This window comes from Gopherus evgoodei, chromosome 8 (genome assembly GCF_007399415.2).
Source record: "Gopherus evgoodei ecotype Sinaloan lineage chromosome 8, rGopEvg1_v1.p, whole genome shotgun sequence".
NCBI classification, from domain to species: domain Eukaryota; kingdom Metazoa; phylum Chordata; order Testudines; family Testudinidae; genus Gopherus; species Gopherus evgoodei.
The window spans coordinates 80,007,691-80,031,259 of NC_044329.1; the positions used below are offsets into that span (position 1 = coordinate 80,007,691).

The 23,569-nt window shown below is 45.8% G+C and overlaps 1 protein-coding gene across 1 annotated transcript in view; it reads left to right on the forward strand.

Moving 5' to 3' along the window:
• HFM1 (helicase for meiosis 1) overlaps positions 1–11,500 on the forward strand; it is a 103,791-nt gene extending 92,291 nt beyond the window's left edge. Inside the window, exons 35-37 of the mRNA XM_030573924.1 lie at positions 8,968–9,086; positions 9,700–9,974; positions 11,140–11,500. Of these exons, the coding sequence (XP_030429784.1) occupies positions 8,968–9,086; positions 9,700–9,974; positions 11,140–11,500 (755 nt within the window). The remainder of the gene's footprint in view (positions 1–8,967; positions 9,087–9,699; positions 9,975–11,139) is intronic.
• The last annotated feature ends 12,069 nt before the right edge of the window (positions 11,501–23,569 follow it).

Sequence of the window (23,569 nt, forward strand, 5' to 3'; positions counted from 1 at the left end):
AGACCCCCCATTAGACACTCTCTTGCCGGGGGTCTCCTCATCCTCCTCCCCTGATGAAGCGGTGGCTGGTACCTCCTCCAGTAGCCCCCCCCCCCCCGCTGGATCTCAGGGCGCACCAAGACCTCCTCAGGCGAGTAGCTCAGAATCTGAGCCTACAAGCCGAGGAGGTCTCGGACATAGAGGATCCGATTGTTACCATCCTCTCATCGGATGCTCCCACCAGGGTCGCCCTACCCTTCATAAGGACCATCCAGGCCAACGCCAATACCATCTGGCAGTCACCGGCCTCCATCCCCCCTACGGCGAGGGGCGTCGAGAGGAAGTACATGGCCCCCTCTAAAGGCTATGAGTACCTCCATATACACCCGACACCGTGTTCCCTGGTGGTACAATCGGTAAATGACAGAAAGCGTCATGGGCAGGAAGCTCCAGCCCCCAAATCCAGGGAGGCCAGGCGAATGGACCTTCTTGGACGTAAAGTATACTCGGCTGGGGCGCTGCAGCTCAGGGTTTCGAACCAGCAAGCCCTGCTCAGCAGGTACTCTTTCAACTCCTGGGTGGCAGCAGACAAATTTAAAGAGCTGCTGCCGCAAGACGCCCGCCAGGAATTTGCAGCCATCTTAGATGAGGGCAAGAAGGTTGCACGTACATCTTTGCAAGCTTCTTTGGACGCTGCAGACTCGGCTGCCCGCACCCTCGCGTCGGGGGTAACGATGCGCCGCATCTCCTGGCTGCAGGTCTCTGGCCTTCCTCCAGAGCTCCAACATACCATCCAGGACCTCCCATTCGAAGGCCAGGGCCTGTTTTCCGAAAAGACAGACCCCAGACTTAAGAGTCTGAAGGACAATCGGGTCATTATGCGCTCCCTCGGGATGCACACACCGGGAACGCAACGCAGACCCTTCCGGCCACAGCAACAACAGCAGCGCAGGCCATATTCCCAGTTCCGCCAACGGCAGGATCTTAATAGGCGCCGTGGCAGGAATGGAAGGCGCAGGCATTCGGGGAACCAAGGGGGGCAGAACCAAGGCTCCTCTAAGCCCCCGCCTGGACCCAAGCCTTCATTTTGAAGGTGCGCCCGAGGGCGCAGTAACAGTTTCCCCCACGGATCCTTCCCCCCCGTTTTCCAACCGCCTTTCGTTTTTCCTCCCGGCGTGGACCCAAATAACATCGGACCGCTGGGTCTTACGCACGGTGCAGACGGGATACCGCCTGCAGTTTGTATCATTTCCTCCTTCCCGCCCCCCTTCCTCGTCCCTCTTCAGGGACCCCTCTCACGAGCAATTCCTTCGGCAGGAGGTACAGACGCTCCTCAGCAAAGGAGCTATAGAGGCGGTTCCGAAAAACGAGAAAGGCAAGGGGTTTTATTCCCTTTACTTTCTGATCCCCAAGGCCAAGGGAGGCCTCAGGCCTATCCTCGACTTGCGAGAGCTCAACAAGTACCTGGTGAAGTTGAAGTTCCGCATGGTATCCCTGGGGACCATTATCCCATCCCTGGATCCGGGAGACTGGTACGCCGCCCTCGACATGCAGGACGCGTATTTTCACATTGCCATTTGGCCACACCACAGACGTTTCCTTCGTTTCGTGGTGGGCCCCCTTCATTTCCAGTTTGCAGTCCTCCCATTTGGCCTTTCTACGGCCCCGAGGGTATTTACAAAATGCATGGCAGTTGTTGTGGCACATCTTCGACGCAGTCGTATCCACGTGTTCCCTTACCTAGACGATTGGTTAATTCGGGGCACGTCGGAACGGCAAGTTTGCAGCCATGTCCGCGTGATCACCGGCCTGTTTGCTACTTTGGGCCTCTTGATAAACATGGACAAGTCCACCCTGATCCCCACGCAGAGGGTGGAGTTCATCGGGGCCGTCCTGGACGCCACTGTGGCCAGGGCTCTGCTGCCGTTGCAGAGGTTCCAGGCATTGTCGGCGATCGTTCAACGACTGCGGGCAGCCCCCTTGACATCAGTGCGGACATGTCTAGCCCTGTTAGGCCACATGGCGGCTTGCACCTTTGTGACCGGTTACGCTCGGCTCCGCATGAGGCCCCTCCAGTTGTGGCTCATCGATCATTACCGGCCGGCAAGACAGCCGCTAGACGTGCTGGTCACGATCCCCCAAGGGGTGTTAGATTCTCTCGACTGGTGACTGGACCAGTCCGTGCTATGTGCGGGGCTCCCTTTCCACCCACCTCAGCCCTCGGTGTCCCTGACAACGGATGCCTCAGATTTAGGCTGGGGGGCCCACCTGGGAACCCTGAAAACGCAGGGCCTGTGGTCCCCGAAGGAGGTGGGGTTGCACATCAACATGCGGGAGTTGAGAGCAGTCCGCTTTGCTTGTCAAACGTTCTGCCATCAGCTTCAAGGTCGTTGTGTCGCGGTGTTTACCGACAACACGACGACCATGTACTATATCAACAAGCAAGGCGGCCCCAGATCCTCTCCCCTGTGTCACGAGGCGATGCGACTCTGGGACTTTTGTGTAGCCCACTCCATTCACCTCACGGCTTCCTTCCTCCCCGGAGTACGGAACACGCTGGCGGATCGCTTGAGCAGATCCTTCCTGTCTCACGAGTGGTCCCTTCGCCCAGACGTCTCCCTCTCCATCTTCCAGAGGTGGGGTTATCCCCGTGTGGACCTCTTCGCGTCCGGGGGGAACAAGAAATGCCAGGCGTTCTGCTCCTTTCAGGGCAGGGAGCCCTGGTCGATAGCGGATGCCTTCCTTATTCCGTGGTCGACCCACTTGTACTACGCGTTTCCCCCATTCCCACTGGTCCACAGGGTCCTTCTGAAGGTGCGCAGGGACAGGGCTCGTGTGATCATGGTAGCCCCGGCGTGGCCCAGGCAACATTGGTACCCCATGCTGCTGGACCTGGCCATAGCCGACCCAGTTCCCCTGCCCCTTCACCCGGACCTGATTACCCAGGAGCACGGGACCCTCTGTCACCCGGACCTGCAGTCGCTGCACCTAGCGGCGTGGTTCCTGCGTGGCTGACCGGCTCTGAGCTGCGCTGCTCCACACCGGTGAGGGAGGTGCTTTTGGGCAGCAGGAAGCCTTCCACGAGAGCGACATATTCGGCCAAGTGGAAGCGTTCCTCCTGTTGGTGCGTGGAGAGAAATCTCCGCCCTATGGAAGTTTCTCTGGCCAATATCTTAGACTACGTTTGGTCCCTCAAACAGCAGGGTCTGGCGATATCGTCGTTGCGAGTCCACCTGGCAGCTATCTCCACCTTTCACCCGGGTGCGGATGGTCGCTCTGTTTTTTCTCACCCGACGGTGTCTAGATTCCTTAAGGGTCTGGAACGTTTATACCCTAACGTCCGACTCCCTGCTCCAACCTGGGATCTTAACTTGGTGTTGTCTCGGCTCATGGGACCCCCCTTTGAGCCGTTAGCTACTTGCTCCCTGCTTTACCTCTCTTGGAAGACTGCCTTTTTAGTAGCTATCACCTCAGCTAGGCGGGTGTCGGAACTCCGGGCTCTTGTGGTAGACCCCCCGTATACAGTCTTCCACAAAGATAAGGTGCAGCTGAGGCCACACCCTGCCTTTCTCCCCAAGGTAGTCTCGTCCTTCCACATCAGCCAAGAGATATTCCTTCCGGTTTTTTTTCCCGAAACCTCACTCCTCAGGCAGGGAGCAGCAGCTCCACTCGCTTGATGTCCGTAGGGCTCTCGCGTTCTACGTGGAGAGGACCAGGCCCTTCCGCAAATCCCCCCAGCTTTTTGTGGCGGTAGCGGACCGCATGAAGGTTCTTCCTATCTCCTCCCAGAGGTTATCCTCATGGGTAACGTCCTGTATCAGGACCTGCTATGACTTGGCCCACGTCCCTACGGGCCGTGTGACTGCGCATTCTACCAGGGCGCAGGCGTCGTCGCTGGCTTTCCTCGCCCGTGTGCCCATCCAGGAAATCTGTCGGGCAGCGACCTGGTCATCGGTCCACACCTTTGCTTCCCACTACGCCCTGGTCCAGCAGTCAAGAGAGGATGCGGCCTTCGGATCTGCAGTGCTCCATGCCGCGACTTCTCACTCTGACCCCACCGCCTAGGTATGGCTTGGGATTCACCTAACTGGAATGGATGTGAGCAATCACTCGAAGAAGAAAAGACGGTTACTCACCTTTGTAACTGTTGTTCTTCGAGATGTGTTGCTCACATCCATTCCACACCCGCCCTCCTTCCCCACTGTCGGAGTAGCCGGCAAGAAGGAACTGAGGAGCGGGTGGGCCGGCAGGGATATATATTGAGCGCCATGGCGGCGCCACTCCAGGGGGCGACCTGCCGGCCCACTGGAGTTGCTAGGGTAAAAAAGTTTCCGACGAACGTGCACGCGCGGCGCGCACACCTAACTGGAATGGATGTGAGCAACACATCTCGAAGAACAACAGTTACAAAGGTGAGTAACCGTCTTTTTCCCTCACCTCAGGGACCTTTCCTTGGGAGAAGGACTGTGCCCAGAGTCCCAAGGTTTAAGAACTGTCTCTCCTATACCTGCTCCTTCTCGATCGGTGATGAACACTAATGCTGCCTTTACTGCCTTGGGAAGGCTTATATCTCTGCCAAGTGCAGCAATTGCTGCTGCTTCCCTCCCTGAAACTGAGATGGATGAGAGCTTTGACTGAGGAAGTATCTTATGGAGAAGGCCATGAGACCCCCATCAGATCTCGGCTGGGGAGAACTCCCTGTACGTCGGCTTCAGGCTGTGAGCAGTGCCCCTTTGAGGACAAGCTCTGTACTAGAGGCCAGAGTTGTTCAGCCCAACTTCCGAAGTAATCATTAGCTTAGGTCTTTCATGAGCATAAGGGGCACTCTCATAGACAAAAGAACATATCCCCTGCTAGATCTGCTCTTAAAAGAAAGGATCCCTTTCTGTCTCTGTTCAAGTTGTGAGAGTCCTAAAGACTTAGGTTCACCTAAATCTTCTGGCCACAAGGCACGAAAGAGAACAGATCTGTCGGTTCTGGCTCTGGCTCCAACTCATAAGCTGAAAGATCAGCACCAACCGAAATTTCCAAGTTGGACTCCTCTTTGATGATACTGATTGACTCCCATCAGGATCCACTGACAACCATGCCCATAGTCACATTAGATCCATTGGTTCTGAGTACCATAATGCCTCACACTCAGGTACAAACTGAAACTTAACTCTGTGAGGGTGCGATAAGGCAAAAATATCCTCCAACCTCCTCTTTTTTGAGTGCTTACTCACGTCCATTTCATATTATGTGTGTGTGCTTGCCACATGCACTGGTGCCAGAAGTTTTTCCCTCAGTAGTATCCGTAGGGGATCAGCTCTGGCGCCCTCTGGCTCCCCCCACGCTCAGTTCCTTCTTGCCACCAGTGACGGTGCTGGAACATCTGCTGCTTCAGCTAGCATTGTGCTCATTCATTGTTTCTTATGAAAGTTTTCCGGGCGATCACGGCTCCCACTGGCTGCGGTTCGCTGCTCCAGGCCAATGGAGCTGCTGGAAGTGGCGGCCAGTACATCCCTTGGCCTGTGCTGCTTCCAGCAGCTCCCATTGGCCTGAAGCGTCAAACCATGGCCAGTGAGAGCCACGATCGGCCGGACCTGCGGACGCGGAAGGTACACTAACCTGCCCAGCCCTCCAGGGGCTTTCCCTAAACAAGTGGCGTTGCAAGTTTGGGAAACACTGCCCTAAAGGAAAGGAGGGCTGGAGGAGAGCTAAAACCTGTGCTGGGCAGCTCAGCACCTCCGTCAGGGAGTCAGGCCCCAGCTCAAGTCGAGTGGTCTAGCCCATCCCGTAACATGCCTGCCATGCCAGACAGTGATGAGGGCCTCTGTCAACTGGAGGTCCCATTGACACCCTGCAGGCAGCGCAGGAGATCCTGATGCTACCAGTGCCACCCATACTGGCTCTGGCAGTACCCCAGTGCAGGGGTAAACCCGCCTTGGGATGTCCCTGTGTGTCACTGCTTCAGCAGGACCACTCCTCATCAAAAGTAGGGAGGCCAGCTCAGCGAAGCCCTCTTTGGTCTCTGGACCCTGGGCACCGACGGCGGGATTCGAGGTGCAGCTTGCCGCTGACCTGGCACATACCTACAGAGGCACGTAGCCCCCAGCAAGAGCATCAAGACTGGCCCTTCATGTCTCCATTGCCTTGACACTGATCATGCAACTGATAGTTTGAACAGAGCCACCAGTCACTCACCCACTGACACATGTCACCAAGACGCGGATCTCCACTGTCAGGGAGATCCAATAACTGGCCCATTCCAGCTCCCGGTCCTGGTCTAGATCCCGGTACCCGTCGAGCAGCATGAGGCGTAGATTGAGGGATTACCAACACCAATAGGCCAAACGCCGCCAATCTCCAAGGCCCTATGTGACGAACTCTTCTTGATCAGACAGGTCTATGTCTAGGCATAGCAGCTGGCACTGCACAGAGACGGGCCAACAGTCTGCCTGATCATGGTCACCTGACAACCACTCTGCTTCCAACTCTGGCACTGAGCAGGAGTCCTTGACATTGGGACAAGCCCCGGCACCGGTGGTACCATCTACGTCATCAGCACTGCCACTGACCCCATGGCTCCAAGGCCAGTGGCCAGCAGCCTGGTAACCCTGGAGTTTACCCAACTTTCGCAGACCATCCAGTCAACGTCGGGAGCCTCGGATAGGCCATTTGGCTTCAGCATCCCACTGTTCTTGAGGCCCAAGAAGAGAAGCTCCCCCAGGCTCATGAGGACCCACGGGAACAGCCAGTGGGACCACCAGGAGCTATGACAGCTCCTACGGCACCAGCTTCTTCCTCGTCATCTCTGGACAAAGCTATTATGAGTCCTCCTCACCCAGTTGCACAAGATAATGCTAAAATTCATCAAGAACTATTGAAGGGGGCGCCTCCAACCTGGGGCCCCACACAGAGGAACTAGAGGAGCCAGCGGACACCCTGTTCAAAGTCCTTTGCTCTACAGCACCTGCTAGGGTGGCTTTGCCCCTACATGAAGAGGTATCGAAAATTACTAATGTCCTATAGCAAACCCCCTCCTCCCTGCCCCCCATTTCAAAAAGGGATGAACGCAAATACTTTGTGTCAGCTAAAGGTCATGAGTACCTGTACACTCACCTGGTCCCAAACTCACTCGTAGCTGAGGCTGTTACTTAAAGAGAGAGGCAGGGTCTGTCATAACATTTTTTCCCAGATCTGGACCTTAGCGTCCAAAATATGGGTGTTAGCATGAAAACCTCCAAGCTTAGTTACCAGCTTGGACCTGGTAAAGCTGCCAGCAGCCAGGAATTATACAGTGCCTAGCTCACTGTGGTCTCCCCAAAACCTTCCCTGGGGGACCCCCAGACTCAGATGCCTTGAGTCCTACAACAAAGGGAAATAACCCCCTCCCCTTGTTTCCTTGTTACTTCCTCCCAGGCTCCCCTCCCTGGACGACCCTAGGAGATTCCCTGCTTCCAGTCCTGGAAACACAAGTACCGAGAGAGCTAATCTCTCTTCCCCCTTACCCAGAGTGTATGCAAAGTCGGGCTTAGAAAATCTAACACAAAGAGATTTTCCCCCTGACTTCTCCCTCCCACCAATTCCCTGGTGAGCTGCAGACTCAATTCCCTGGAGTCCCCACTAAAGAAAAACTCCAACAGGTCTTAAAAAGAAAGAAAAAGACATTTAACATAGTCTCTGTATCCAGGTGACAATATACAGGGTCAATTGCTTAAAAGAAAAATGAATAAACAGCCTTATCCAAAAAGAATACACTCCAGCAACTACACACATGTAAATACAAAAAGAACAATATAAACCTATTGTCTTACTATCCTTGTACTTACAACTTGAAAACAGAAGATTAGAAAGCCTGGAGGTAGAAAAATCACTCTCAAGAGCCGAGAGGGTCACCAATCCAAGACAAAGAACAAAGAACTCACACCCGAAAACTTCCCTCCACTCAGATTTGAAAAAGTCTTGTTTCCTGATTGGTCCTCTGGTCAGGTGTTTCAGGTTCCCTGTGTTAAACCTTTACAGGTAAAAGAACATTAACCCTTAGCTATCTGTTTATGACAAGGTCAAACCAGGGCTACGCCCAAGAATAAAGACTTGAAGAGACTGGATCTGTTTGGGCAAAAAATGTATTCGTCTTCCAGCCTTCAGTTGAGAGTGGCCAATCACCAAGCCCTCCTTGGTCACTACAATTATAACATGTGGCAGGCCATGGCCAAGTTTGAGGTTTCACTTCCTGAACAGTCCAGGAAGGAATTCCGGGCAATCCTTGAAGAGGACACAGCTTCAGCCAGAGTGACCCTCCAGGCAGTTTCATATGCAGCAGACCCCAAGCAGCAGGCATCCTGGCAGCTCCTCTCTGGCTCATTGACTTAAGCACAGCAGTCAGTGCAGGACCTCCCCTTCGATGACCAGGCTCTGTTTGCAGAGCAGACAATAAGCTGCAGGAACTAAAGGACTCCCGCGATACCCTGAAAACTCTAGGGCTGTACGTCCCCAGTCCAGCCTGTAAGCCGTTCAAACCACAGCAATCTCAGGGCCAAGGGAGCCAACCGCGACAGGAGCCACCTCACACAAAGAGTAGAGGCTACAAGTGCCGCCCTAGCCACCCACTTCTTCGACCCTCTGCCTAGTCAGGCTCAACCCTCAATAAGCAGGGTGGCAAGCGAGCATTTTGAGGGTGCGCCCAAGGGAGACCTACCAGACTATACCCCAGATCCATCTTTCCCACTTTTCTGCAAACGCCTTTCTTTTTCTTCTCTATATGGACCACTATAACTTCCGACTGCTAGGTCCTCAATGCAATAGCATAGGGTTATATGCTCCAGTTTCTTTCTACCCCTCCTTCCCACCCCCACTTCCCCATCCCTGTTCAGGGATCCCTCTCACGAGAAAGTCTCCTCGCGCAGGAGGCAGAAGGGTTGCTGCAGTTGGGGAAGATGGAGGAGGTTCCTCACGAGTACAGGAACAAGGGGTTCTGTTCCTTGTGCTTTTTAATCCCAAAAGCCAAGGGCAGTCTACAGCCCATCCTGGACCTGCGAGACCTCAACAAATACCTAAAGCAATTGAAGTTCCGCATGGTCTCACTGGCCTCCATCATTCCCTCTCTGGATCTTGGAGGACTGGTATGCCACCCTCAACTTGAAGGACACATATTTCCACATAGCGATCTTTCAAGGTCACAGATGCTTCCTACGATTTATGGTGGGACCCCATCACTATCAGTTTGTGGTCCTCCCAACAGCACCAAGGTTGTTTACCAAGTGGATGTCGGTGGTAGTCGCTTACCTCAGGCATTGGGTATCTAGATCTACCCATACCTCAATGACTGGCTCATCAAAGGCCACTCCAGTTCCCAAGTCCAAAGGGATGTTGAAGTGCTGCGGGACACCTGCTGATCCCTGGGCTTGTAAATGACAAAAAAGTCACATTAGTTCCAGTGTAGAGGATAGAGTTCATCGAAGTGGTGGTCAACTCCACATGCGCCAGAGCATTTCTGCCACAGGAGAAGTTCCAAGCGTTGGTGGACCTCATTGCAGGAGTCTCTGTGTTCCCCTGACCATGGCCAGAGTTTTCCTTTGCCTGCTGGGCCACATGGCAGCATGTATGTATGTCGGTCACCATGCCAGGCTCTGGATGCGGCCCTTACAGCTGTGGCTGGCGACGGTCTATTCCCAGTCCAGAGATCACCTGGAAAAGGTTACTACCATTCCACTGACGATACTTACCTTGCTGCAGTGGTGGACCGGCCCCATTGCAGTTCTGGAGGGAGTTCAATTTGAGAGCCCTTGTCACTCAATCGAGTTGATATCGGATGCCTTGGACCTCTGCTGGGGAGCACTTATCTACGACCTCCAGACCCAGGGCATGTGGTCCCCGGAAGAGATGATGTTGCAGATAAACGTCAAAGAGCTCAGAGTGATCCGCTTGGCACGAGGAGTCTTCTTACCACACCTGACGGGCAAAGCAGTGAGAGTGACGGACAACACAGTCTTGATGTTCTACATCAACAGGTAAGGGGGAGCACGCTCGTCGGCTCTCTGCCAAAAGGCATTCTATAAGGGGGATTTCTGCATCAGCTACAAGATCCACTTGGAAGCTTGTCATCTTCTCAGCATCAGAAACATACTGGCGGATCACCTCAACAGGTTCTTCTCCTCTCATCACGAGTGGTCGCTCCACTTGGAGGTAGCCTGCATGATCTTCCAGAGGTGGGGATCTCCCCAAGTGGACCTGTTCACCACCAGACAAAACAGAAAATGCCATTGTTTTTGTTCTCTGCAGGGTCTGGGCAAGGCCTCTCTCTCTCTGATGCCTTCCTCCTGTCATGGTCTGGGAGCCTGATGTATGCGTTCCTGCTCATTCTGCTCATCAGCAGGGCCCTGGCAAAGATCAAGAGAAACAAGGCATAAGTTATCGTGATCACCCTGGCGTGGCCATGCCAGCACTGGTTTGGCCCCTCCCTAACCAACTGGACCTGCTGTCTCAGGACCATGGGCATCTCGTACATCCCAGCCTTGCCCCCCTCCACTTCTCGGTATGGAGGCTGCGTGGCTGAACCCAGAGGAGAGTACCTGCTCTCATGAGGTCCAGCAGGTCCTCCTGGGAAGTAGGAAGCCTTCCACTAGAGCGACTTAACCTTGTCCCCTTGGCCAGGTTTCCCACTGGGCGTCCGAGCACAGTATTTCTCTGTCACGCTCATCCATATAGTTTATCCTAGACTGCCTTCTCCATCTGAAGAACCAGGGTCTGGCACACTCTTCAATCAGGATGCCTCTCACGACCATCTCTGCCTTCCACCCTCCAATCCAAGGTCAGATGGTGTTCTCTCATGACCTGTCAGTCAGATTCTTGAGAAGCCTCGAGAGCCTCTTCCCGCCAGTCCAGGCTCCTATCCCCACAGTGGGACCTTAACTTGGTTCCTTCTAGGCTCACAGGCCCACCCTTTGAGCTGTTGGGCTCCTGTTCTCTTTCCCACCTGTCATGGAAGGTCACCTTCCTTGTAACGGTAATGTCAGCGAGATGAGTCTCAGAGATTAAAGCTCTGATGTTAGAGCCACCATATACGGTGTTCTGCAAGGACAAGGTTCAGTTACAACCACATCTGGCCTTTCTGCTGAAAGTGGTGTCTTCCTTCCATGTTAACCAGGACATCTTCCTCCTGGCATTTTGTCCCAGGCCACACATCACTAGTGAAGAAAGGAGGCTGCACACCCTGTACGTCAGACATGCCCTGGCATTTTACCTGGAGCATACCAAGCCTTTCTGCAAGTCGACCCTGCTCTTCATTGTCACAGCGGACAGGATGAAGGGCCTTATGGTGTCCTCGCAGAGGATTTCCAACTGGGTCACCTCCTGCATCCGGACCTGGTACGAGCTGGCACAGGTCCCACCACCACCATTCATGAGGGCCCACTCAACCAGAGCTCAGGTGTCCTCGGTGGCCTTTCTGGAGTACATTCCTATCCATTCCTATCCAAAGTACCTCAGGAGGAGAATATCCAATTCTAAGCTCTTACTGATGAGAGCAAACTGGTAGCTAAGACATCATTGCAAGCGGCATGGACGTGGCGGACACCACACCTAAATCAGTGGCCATGGTGACAGTTATGAGACATGAATTGTGGCTTCACTCTTCGGAGTTCTCCAGGGAGGTTTAGGACTTGCCCTTTGAGTCTCATCACTTTCATGAGAAGACAGATAAGTCACTACACCCATTAAAAGACTCAGGACAGTCCTATACATCCTGGGTAGTTATACCCTTGCCCCGAAGAGGAACCAACACAAACAGATGTGTAAGCCAAGGCCTCTTCACCAGCCTTTCTGTCACCAGCACCTATATGAGACATCATGCAAATTCCAGAAAGTACATAGACTAAGATATGCATCCTCCTCAACCTCAGCCACTCAAACCCATCTGCCTTCCAGAGGTTACTGTTGATGGGAAGCTCTAGAACTGCATACCATTACTGCTGCCATCGCTTCCCCCCATCCTCCCACAAAGTTTTGGAGTCCATCTACTGTACTTTGCCCACAACTAGAGGACAATAACAGTGAAGAAGTGGGTACTAGATATCCACTCTGGCTACACTGCTGAGTTTCTTTCCACTCCTCTGAACCACCCCCCTTCCTGGGCTCTCCTCAGGGATATCCTGAGGAGATCCTCTGGCAGGTGGTGGATTTTCTTCTCCAAAGGGGGTCTATAGAGTGAGTGCTGAGGAATGTCGGCTCCATACGTTAGGCATTCTATATTGAGAGGAGTAAGCCCTTCAGAAAAGTCTGTGCAACTCTTTGTAGCAGTAGCGGAAAGTATGAGAGTGCTGCTGATGTCATCCCAAAAAGTCTCGTCCTGGAAAATGGCCTATATCCAGGTTTGTTACAAGCAAGTGAAGGTTCCATCTCCAGCCATTGTGACTGCTCATTCCACAAAAGCTCAGGCTTTGTCAGTGTTTCTTGCACAAATACCAATCCAGGACATCAGCTGAGCCGCGACATGGTCATCGGTTCATACCTTCATGTCCCACTGCGCCATCACCAGCAGACGTGACAATGCCAATTTTGGAAGAGTGATGTTTCAGTCAGCAGGTCCATAAACTCCAAGCCAACCTCTGAGGATACTGGTTGTGAGTCACCTAGCATGGAATGGATGTGAGGAAGCACTCAAAGAAGAAAAAATCGTTGCTAACCCTTTGTAGCTATTGTTCTTCAAGATGTGTTACTCATGTCCATTCCATGACCCACCTTCCTACACCTCTGTTGGAGTTATTGGCAAGAAGAAACTGAGAGGATGCTGAGCTGGCAGCACCCCTTATACCAGAGCATACATGCATGGCTCCAGGGGTGCTAGAGATGGTCTTATGGATACCACTAAGGGAAAAATCTCTGGCAGCTGTGCACACGGTGTACACACAGCTAGCGTGGAATGGACATAAGCTACACATCTCAAAGACCAACAGTTACGAAAAGTTAGTAACTTTTTTTCCTTAACTATAACTGGAGGTTCTTTGTGAAGTGTGGTTCCTGTCTATACTCCACGACCCACCCTTCTTCCCCTCTTTGGATTCTGTCTAGTTCATGCTAAAAAGAAGACCTGGACAGGTATCCATCTACACCCTCTCTTATTCCCTCATTATAGAGAATGAGGGGAGCAACTACACGAGCAAGGACACTACTTGCTAGAAATCTTGGGTCTCAGGTGCATGGAGCACCTGCATTCCACATGTGGCATAAAGATAGGGACCACACATCTCAGAGAATGCCCAGTTACAGGTAAGTAACCTCCATTTCCAGATTTGCTACTTGTGGTGAATTTTTGGGTCACATTTTTGCCAGTATAGACAAACGAAGACCAAATTTATTATTGTTAGTTATTATTTTTATTACTGTGGCACCTAGAGTCTTCAACTGCAATTGGGGTTCCATTGTGCCTAGACACTGTATAAACATATAGTACAACATATATAGTTGTTGCCCTGAAGTGCTTGAAATCTAAACAGCTAAAGACAAAGAGTGAGAAGGGAAATGGAAGCTCAGAGAGGTAAAGTGACTTGGTGAAAATAACATAGCAGAGCTAGGAATAGAACATACATCTTCTGAGCCCCAGTTCAGGTCCCAATCCAGGGAACCACACAGACTATCAGTAAATTGATCCACTGAGGTCATGGATTTACACCAGCAGAATATTTGACTCATTCAGTTTTTTCTGTAGTGGTACAAGATCAACACTCATGGAACAGTAAGAAAGAAATACACCTCTACCTCGAAATAACGCGACCCAGTATAACACAAATTCGGATATAACACAGTAAAGCAGTGCTCCAAGAGGGCGGGGCTGCGCACTCCGGTGGATCAAAGCATGTTCAGTATAACACGGTAAGATGTTTTGGCTCCCAGGGACAGCGTTATATCGAGGTAGAGGTGTAGCTTTGAATCTTTCAGAGGATATGTGACTCTTCAGGTTTGATAGTTTGACTGTTTCTCTCGACATTTTAAAATTAATCAAAAAGCCAAACAAACATTAAAACTTGGTGAATATTAAAGTTCCTGTGTGAGACTATGACTTCTGGAATTCCAGAAAGGATTCATAAGAAGTTCTTTTGTTATTTTGTGACTATATTTTACAATTATCCTTCTAATATAGAATCTGGAAACACTTGCTTTCAAAGTACAATAGAATGTAAACCACTGTTTCAGAATTCAGAGAACAAAGTCTCAAGTGACATTTCAAAAAAGTAAGTATAATACTAGTTACTATTCAGTTCAATAAAAGCACTGTCTATATTTGAGGGACATATGTATTATTAAATTTGTATCAGTGTATCCCTGAGGTTTTGGGAAAGCTGGAATACAAGCTCTAAAGTCAGAAGTTTGAACATTTTAGAAAACTACTTTAAATAGTTAATTTTTGAATTATTTTAAATTACCTTAGAAGTGGAGGGATAGAAATTGAAAGCACTGAACTTTGAGAAAACCATTTACGCTTATGCATAAATATCTAAATTATCCAAATGTCCTACATTTTCAGTTTTTGCATGTTACGAGATAAGTCTGGTGTTCATCTACAAAATTCTGCCTTTTCTACATTAAATGCACCATCAGAAAAGAAATTATCTGTACAATGTGAAAATATGAATACTGTAAGTAAAGATATATTTATAACAGAATTTCTTGCAATGCAGTGAAGTGATTTTTTTTTTTTTTTTTTGGTGAACTTGTTTGCTATATTGGACTTACTCAGTTTTGCCATGTTCACTTGTCTGGATATTTGGATGACTGGTGTGTCTATTCACATACATTTTTGTGAAAGCTATCTTAGTTGTTAAAATATGTATATTCATCCATTTTTGGCTTTGTGTGCCTTTCACTTACAAAAGAAATAGGACCTAAATTTTGACCATAGTTTCCATTATGCAGTGTTTTGGAACTGATTTTAACAAGTCAGATGGTTTTCTAGGCTTTGATTCAACAAAGCACTTACGCCCATACTGAACCTTAATCACACGTATATCCCATTGACTAGTGTAATCTCAATTTTATATATCAAATCTTTATTTTTAGAATTTGGAATCCTATCACATTAAGCATAGCTTTGATTGCCTGCTACTCTATCTATTAAAGTTTATTACAATATAGAAGATTGTCTTAAAATTAGTTATTTTTAATCATGTTTATTTTGTAACCTATACATTTCAGTTCAGCTTTCAAAAAAGAAAACATCCAAATCCTCTACAAGAGTTGAAAAACACAGAGTTTTCTCCTAACTCAGAAATAATTTCAGGTTCTTCTCAATTCATTGGAAAGGAGAATTTTTTTATTTGCAACAAAGAAAGGAAAAAAGAAATAGATGTCAGGTAATAAAAATAATTTGTGTATTCTGTTGTAGATTCTTATCCTTCGAGGTATTGAGCGCCTCAGGATCTTAGGCCATAGGCAATGCTCTTCTTTCTAACTTACAAGTTTTTATTTTACTAGTCATAATTAGCTTTTCATGCAAATAGACTTTAAAATTATTTTTTGGAAACAGATCTTTCCTGGCTGTTTTATAAATAATATTCTAATTTCATGGGTTTTGGTATACAGTATTGTTCACAATTTAATTCTTTTGGTTTGCTTCATTTTCATTAGATATCTTTCAGACGACGAAACCAATGACATTAAGCCTTTTCTTGGAATATTTGATGACATTTTCTAAAACATAAACAAGATATATTGTAAGTGCTGAAACATATTATACTGTCATTTCCAGAATGAAAACTTTAAATATAGTTGGAGGATTTTCTTTAATAGCTGTTCATTAATAGCTATCTTTATTACACAGACCAGATAATGAAATTGCTAACTAATTTATTTACAGAATTCCATGTATGTTTTATCTTTTAAAAAGTTATTAAAAATCTTTATTTATCTAACTTGCTGTTTTTAGGATTGCAATGATAAACATATTTGGCAGTCTCTCATTAAAGGGGATGGTTTTCAAGCTAAGCACTTTTTGTATAAATCATATGTAATTTTACCATAAGAACAAAGATGCTGTTTGTAATATGCATGTGCTCACAAAACACATTTCTGAGTAACTGAAATGCTGTTCATTAACAAAATTCTTACGCTATTTGTTTTTATAATGTCTGGTAGGTATCCCATTTAGACTGAAATTTTCATAATACTGATTTTTTTCTGAAACAATGAGATTTACAAATAAAAAGAAATAGACTGAATTATTTAATATATTCTGTACTCTATATTTCTTTCTTAAGTGCTGTAAGCCTGTAATATATTTGTCAACATTAAAATGTTGTATAGTATTTTCCATGCACAATGTAGCTCAGAATGCACCACAAGACAGTTTTAAAATATGTCCACAAACAATGTCTGGAAGTAGTATTTGGGTGTGGATATTGCCACTTAAAGTTATAAAATGGGCATTTATGCATTTTAAGTCTGATTTGTACATACTAATATTGGATTTAAACATCCTATTAAAGTACCAATGCTTGAATATTAGGCTTCCCAAATTAATACAATTATGTATATATATAATAGTACATAAAAATCTATATTAAGAAAATGTTACAGTTACACTGTTAAACACTCAAAAGTAAGGAAACACCATTGTTTTGGTTTTGTATTTTTGATTTTCTTATCCTTCATAATTCAGTTTCAAAAATGTTCAAAAATGAAGAATAAATCAAAACAGACCAGGAATTAGAAAACACAATCAAGACAAGCAAACAGAAGTTACACAAATGAAAATCAGAGTGCAAAAACACTCCCATTTTGACAGACTGAGAATTTGAACTTATAATATGTTGAGCACTCTAAGCTGACAGCTTTAGTGGGAGTTGATAGTGCTTAGCACCTAACCAAAATGACCAGGATAAGTTTTCTGATTTTTTTCCCCTCCAATAATTTCTTTCCCTGTCCGTTGACTATTTTGGCCACATTTGCACATTGAGTGAGATATTTCCATTGAGTTGTCTTCAGTGGGGCCTAGATCTTAGTTGTTTGTAGGCTGGACAGTGCTTTAAATTAGTATTGTCAATTTAGATTTATTGTGTAATAAGTGTTTTTAGTTTTGATTGTACATGCAATTACAGATTCCGATAGCAAATTATTTTAACTGAATTTTTAAAAAATCCAGCATTTTATAGAGTTATGGTAACCTTCCTTGTTAGGAGACAGCCAACAGTAAGGGAAGGCAAAAGAGCTAAAACCACATATTACTTGAAAAATCTAAACTAACAGTGCCAATTCAAAGTACTTTCCAACCTACCAAAAGTTAGGGAAAAGATCTGGACCTCATAGGAAACATAGTAGCCCTTTCTTGCAGAAGGAGATGATATAGGCTAATACGAAGAGCTTTTTGGTGAGCTGTGTGTGGTGCAGAACAAAGCGCATATTATTGCTCCTTTTCAAAATTAGATGTGCCTGTATGTGCCCCAAAATTGAACACTGCTTGAATTTGAGCCTTTATACTTCACCTACATTTGCTAGTTTTATATTGATAATATTATTTTGAAGATATTATCTTTGAAGTTACTCTCTTTTCCCCTTAAATTAAAGCTTACCCAAGTGTAGGGGGTTAGTAATTATTATTGGAATTTTTTACATCTTCAAACTGGTTAATTTTCTATAGCCAAATTTCAGATTTCTCCTGATAGGTTTTCCTCCACATATGAGTTTTTCATTTCATATGCTGTTCATCAGTAACCTATCCTCCATGTTTTGAGGAATATCATCCGTTTGTTTGTAATTCACGGTCATATTTCTTTTGCTAGAAAAGGCTTTCATTTCCATTTTGGTGTATAGTCAGAACACATGGTAATAAACTCATTTTACTACCTTCAAGACTATTGTGACTATTTTTCACCTCATTTATTAAATCACTTCCTGACTTTCTTTCCTTTCATAATAAATCAATATCCTATAATGCACTTAGAAAATAACAAAACTGCTATTGTTGTTAATGGTAGCAGTATTTCACAGATCTCAAAAGAGATGAAGCTTTTTTATACTGCAGCGTCCTTTCAGTAATGCTGAATTTAGGGTAAAAAATAGAAGAACTTGCAGTGTTTCATTTGACACCATTCTACTTCATTATTCATTTTGGTTCTGTGACTCTTTAAAGTGTAATTTCCTTTCAAAAAAAGAGTTTGGAAATATTAATACATGCTGAAATGTTCCTAAGTCTCAAGAGAAGGAAAGGTTGTTTTTTTAATATGCCGACATCCATTTCTGATCAGCTTTCTGATTTATAAATAATTGCAATACCTGATAAGATCAAAGGTGATAAACATAGGATTAATAGGTCTTCTCAGCAGTGTTTAGTTCACACTAGCATACAATAATGCCTTTTTAAAGCAGATAAAGGTAGAAGGAATGGGTTTGTTGCAGTATCAGCAAAACTTAATCAAGTCTAAGTAAAAATTATCTTACAGTGTACATATCAGATGTGCTGCTAGTCATGAAAAAACATTGGACTGCTTATAGTAAATACACAAGTCTACTTCAAGAACTCTTAAGACTTCCCCGGTCAGTATAGGTGGTGGCTAAAGTGCTGGTTTAACCTGTCTTGCTGAGCCAGGCTCTTAAGCCTCCTCCAGCACACACAGGCAAGATCACACCCGACTGCAGAAAGACAGACACTGAGATCAGCTCTGGGAAGACTCACCTTAAGACTGACCCAGCACTCAGGTGCCCACCGCACCTGGAGTACAGACCCAGAGGTATATTGTGAAATCCGCCCCCTCCCCCAGTGTGCAGAAACGTATGCATAGCCTCTTCCACCCCCCTCCCATTATGATATGCAGAAACTGGATTTCAGAATGAACAAAAAACAGGTTTATTAACTAGTAAGAGTAGATTTTAAGTGAGTATAAGAGAGAACAAACAGAACAGAACAGATTACTAAGCAAATAAAACAAAACATGCAAACTAAGCTTGATTCACTAAAGAAACAGGTTACAAAATGTAATTTCTCACCCTAAATATTGCCACAGGTAGATTACAGAAAGTCTTGAAAGGCATCTGCAGTTTGAGACTTCCGGTATTTCCACTCACAGACTGGACACCCTCCCAGCCTGGATTCAACCCTTCTCCCCTCAGTTCAGTTCTTGCTTTCAGGTGTTTTTCAGTGTCTCTTTTGGTGTGAAGGCAGAGGAGGACTCCAATGATGTCACTCCCCTACCTTATATAGCTTTTGTGTATGGTGGGAACCCTTGTCTTCTAATGGAAAAACACTAGCATTCCAAGGGGTGGGTCCACTACCAGGTGACCCAGACCCATGTCTTTGCAGGGCTGTGGCAGCCATTACTCATATACTATCTGGAGCGTCCACAGGAAGACTAAGCTCTTTCACGGTCCATTGTCTTTGCTAATGGGCCATCAGCCCTGTCTGGCTTTTCCATTGTTGTATCTGAAGGACTAGTTGTGGGTGACACCCAAAGTAGCATATTTGAAATACAGATACATGGTCAGTATTCCTAACTTCAGATACAGAAATGATACAAATTGGATAATCACATTCAGTAAATCATAACCTTTCCAATGATCTCTTACATGAGCCATCTTGCATAAAGTATATCTCTGTTATGTCATATCCATATCATAAGCATATTTTCTTAAAGAATATGGAGTGTGACATCACACTGGTCACATCTTGAATGATGCATTGGAGCTGCTCAGAGGTCTGAGATGACTTTTCAGAAAATTTGCTGTTTTGTTTTCATGAGCAGGCATACTTTGCCAGTATGTAATTTGCCATGATATGGTCTCTTCTTTTGAGACCACTGAGCACCATGCTAAATGTACTGCACCTATGAAGTATCCTGTTATATCTTTGTTAAAGTGAATAATTAAGACTCCAGCTCACATTCTGCCTTCACATACACCTCATGTAATTCTATTTAAGTAACTGACACAGAAATCACCATGTTAATTCAATAGAAATCTTTTATAGAGTACTTTGATCTTAAATTATTGCTTATCTTATATCTGGAATTATGGCAGGAATATTGACAAATGCTATATATATTTTTTTCTCATACTGCAACATGGAAAGCATCTGTTTAATTTGAAAATCACTAATATCATCAACTTGCAATTACATAGTGCCTTTCACCCTAAAGATTTTTACACACAATTCACTTTAAAATTATCTCACCTACTTGTGAACTGCCGCCACCACTGGGGTGTAATGCAAGTAGCTGTTTCACAGAACACAAGACAGTTACTGAAGAATAATCTCATATTCATTTGATAATGTGGATTTTAGATAGGTAAAATATAATTGTCTGTATTGGAATTAAGAAGGATATAGAGATTAACACCTTTTCTTACAAAAAGTGCACTGTCATGTTAAGTGTTGACAAATGGACCTTGGTGCTACACCTTATCAAAGGAGACCTCCTCCTCCAGCAGCAGTTTTCTCCCACCCCATGGTTGTTATGGTATTGATTCAGTAAAAAACTGATTAAAACCTAAACATCAATATACATACTGATATAGCCTGCATCATCATATCTGAGCATCTGGTAAATTAATGAATTTATTCTGACCACACCCTGGGAAGTAGGAAAATATTATCCCTGTCTTGTAGATTTTAACAGTATGGCTTGCCCTGTGGGCTAGAGAGCCTATTGCTAAGACAACCTGATTACAGCATTAGCTCCACCTGGGGGAATCAGACTGCGGTAGAGAGGGGAAGGCTTTTAAGTGATGTCGCACGTAGGTAAGGAAAGAGCCAGGCAGGAAACAAGCTCAGAGCAGTAAGGAAAGCTTTCCAGGCAGGGAGTCCTGGAGGGACACTGACTAAGCAGGGATGAGATGAACAGATGCAGAAGGGAACGTAAGAGGCTGGGTAGGAGGTAGCCCAGGAAAAGTATAGCACAGGTAAAGGAGCAGGCCAGATCTAACTGTTGAGTATAGGGCCCTGGGCTGGAACCTAGAGTAGAGGGTGGAATTGGGTTCCCCTATTGGCCCCATGGAAGGGGGCATAGAAGCCCATCATAAAAGTTACCCAGCCCAGTGGAGGGGGCTGCAGGTTAAGCCCCCAAAATAGGCTAGGAATAGACCCAGTGATGGTCGGAGGATTTTGTTTGTTTTAAAGACATATTTAGGACTTTTATGTTTGGACAGTCATGACTCTGGAAGGTGCTGACTTAAGTCTTAAGACAATGACCCAGCTGGAGGACTAAGTCACTGCAAGAGAAATTGCTGGAGCGACCATCGGCATGGGGCGTTAGAGAAGTGAGCAATCTGCTACACCATGCCTGGTCTCGAGGAGGCCTATAGCAGTAAGTAAACTCTGTTACACAGATAAAGAGCTGAGGCAAAGGCCAGTTAAGCAATCTGCCCAGTGTTACACAAGGAGCCTGTGCAGAGCTGGCAACTGAACCCAGTTCTCCTGCAGCCCCGTCCAGTGTCTTAAACATGCTAACCTTCCTCTATAGAGGCTGGCCTAAAGCCCACTGAGGTCAAAGGAAAGACTCAGCTGACTTCAGCGCACCTTGGATCAGACCCTACTGACTCACCAGTGGTAATTCCTACCAACACTTCCCTTCTACGTATTGCCATGCCTGATCCTGCTTTGCTTTTGAAATCTGACACAAACAAAACCAACCATAGAATGGCTACATCCTTACTAATGTCACTACATACAACGTTCCTACAGATATTATGAGAGATAATAAAAACGCTAATTAAATACAGCAGGTGTAATAAGGGCAATTTTACTAAGCTACTAACAATAAAATACGAGCTTGAAATATTTTTTTTGTCTATAATGTAAGTATTTTGATTTATTTCTAGTATAGAAATGTAGCATGAAATGAGTGACTGGGCTTGGATAAAAGGGATAGAATAACTAATTCTCCAAGGATTCAAGAGAATGCTATGGTCATTATTCAAGGTAACTTGCATTATAACAATACTGCTTCCCATAATGGAGTAGTGAAAGAAAAATTCAATATGACAAGATGTCAAATTTTACTATCTTACCAGTTTGAGAAGCACATGCTGATACCTGCTTTTAATTTAACTTCAGCTTCCATATGTGCCGTCTTGTCCCGTCAGATATATTGGTTTCCAAATAAAAACTGAGGTTGACAATAGTTGCACCTGAATATGAAGAAAACGGAAAAGAAATCTACAGTATGCACTTGAAAAGCATGATTCTCAAAATTGTTAGTGCGAGAATGTACTTAGGGCTAAATTCACAAAAGGATTTAGGTGCTGAACTGCCATTTCTGGTCTCCAAATCCCCGAATTAGGCCCCCCTGGGATTCACAAAACCCCTGCTCAATTGCCCCCAAACACTGTAGGTGCCTAAACTCGCTCTGTGCCCAAGTTTTGCAGTAAAAGTTCCATAGGTGCCTAAGTTCCTGCTTCTGGGTATGTGCATTGCTTTCTCTTCCTAGACATCTAGGCATCCATCTCCTGCCTAAGTCTCAGAGTGATCAACAGACTGGAGGGAAGACAGATGTTCTAACTCACCTGCAGTATCCAATCTGGTAAGTAGGTTCATCAGAGCTCACCTACTGGATCAGGCATGGTATACAAACTTGCTCAGAATGATTGGGTTGGGTTTGGGAGAGAAGGAGGATCTCCCTCATAACTGTTAGCCCAGTGGTTAGCATACTCACCAGGGAGACCCCTGGTTGAATTCCCCCCTCTGCCTGAAGGAGGGATAAGGGAATTGTTCTGTCACCTCTCAGGTGAATGCCTTAAGCACTTGGGTGATGAGATATTGTGATTGGGTATCTTTCAGTCTTTTCTGTTGATGCTGTTCCACTGTGAATACATAATGAGTCCTTGAGAGACTGACTTTGTATCCAGTGGTTAGAGCTCTCATCTGGGAGATGGGAGTCCCAGGATCCATTCCCTCTATTCCACTTCTAAATTCTTTTGTGACTGTAGCCCTCAGAGCTTATACATACTGCCCATCAGATGTTTGTATGTTTATGCATATAATATAATCTGTGAATGCAGTGGGATGTGCCATTTTGATCATATACCTGCATCTCATATTTCATTTTTAATTATTATTTTGCTTTCATACTGTTTTAAACATTTAAATGGGTTAAAATTACTTTTTTACTTTATTGTAACTGTAGCAAGTTGCAAACCAGTTGTTAAAGTAATAAGGGATATTGATAGTAGGTAGGATTGCCATGCATCATGTAAAATCAGTTTCTGGGATTAAACATATGGTGACATGATAACAGGATCCAGTCCAGAGTGGTTTTCTACATGCTGCATGTGGCTGACATGTAATGACTTGTACAGTGCAATTGGTTTTGTCAGCATTAAATGACACTTCCTGCTCTTACTCAAGAATTTAAAAAAATATTCTTTAGTGTAGGAAAGAAGGCAAAATAAATCCTGTTCAACAAAATTAGCATACTTTATTTGGATAAATGAAACAGAGTTTCTTTTATAACTGTAAAACTTCCTATGAAAGTATTAATGTAAATTTCAAAATAAAAAGAAGCTTGTAACTGCAAATGAATATGATATATTTGCTTCTTCCCCACCCTATTTAAAGGCAAAACCTATTTATGAGGCTTTAAGTGCAAATAATTCCCATGACTTCATTGAAGAAACAGCTGCAGAA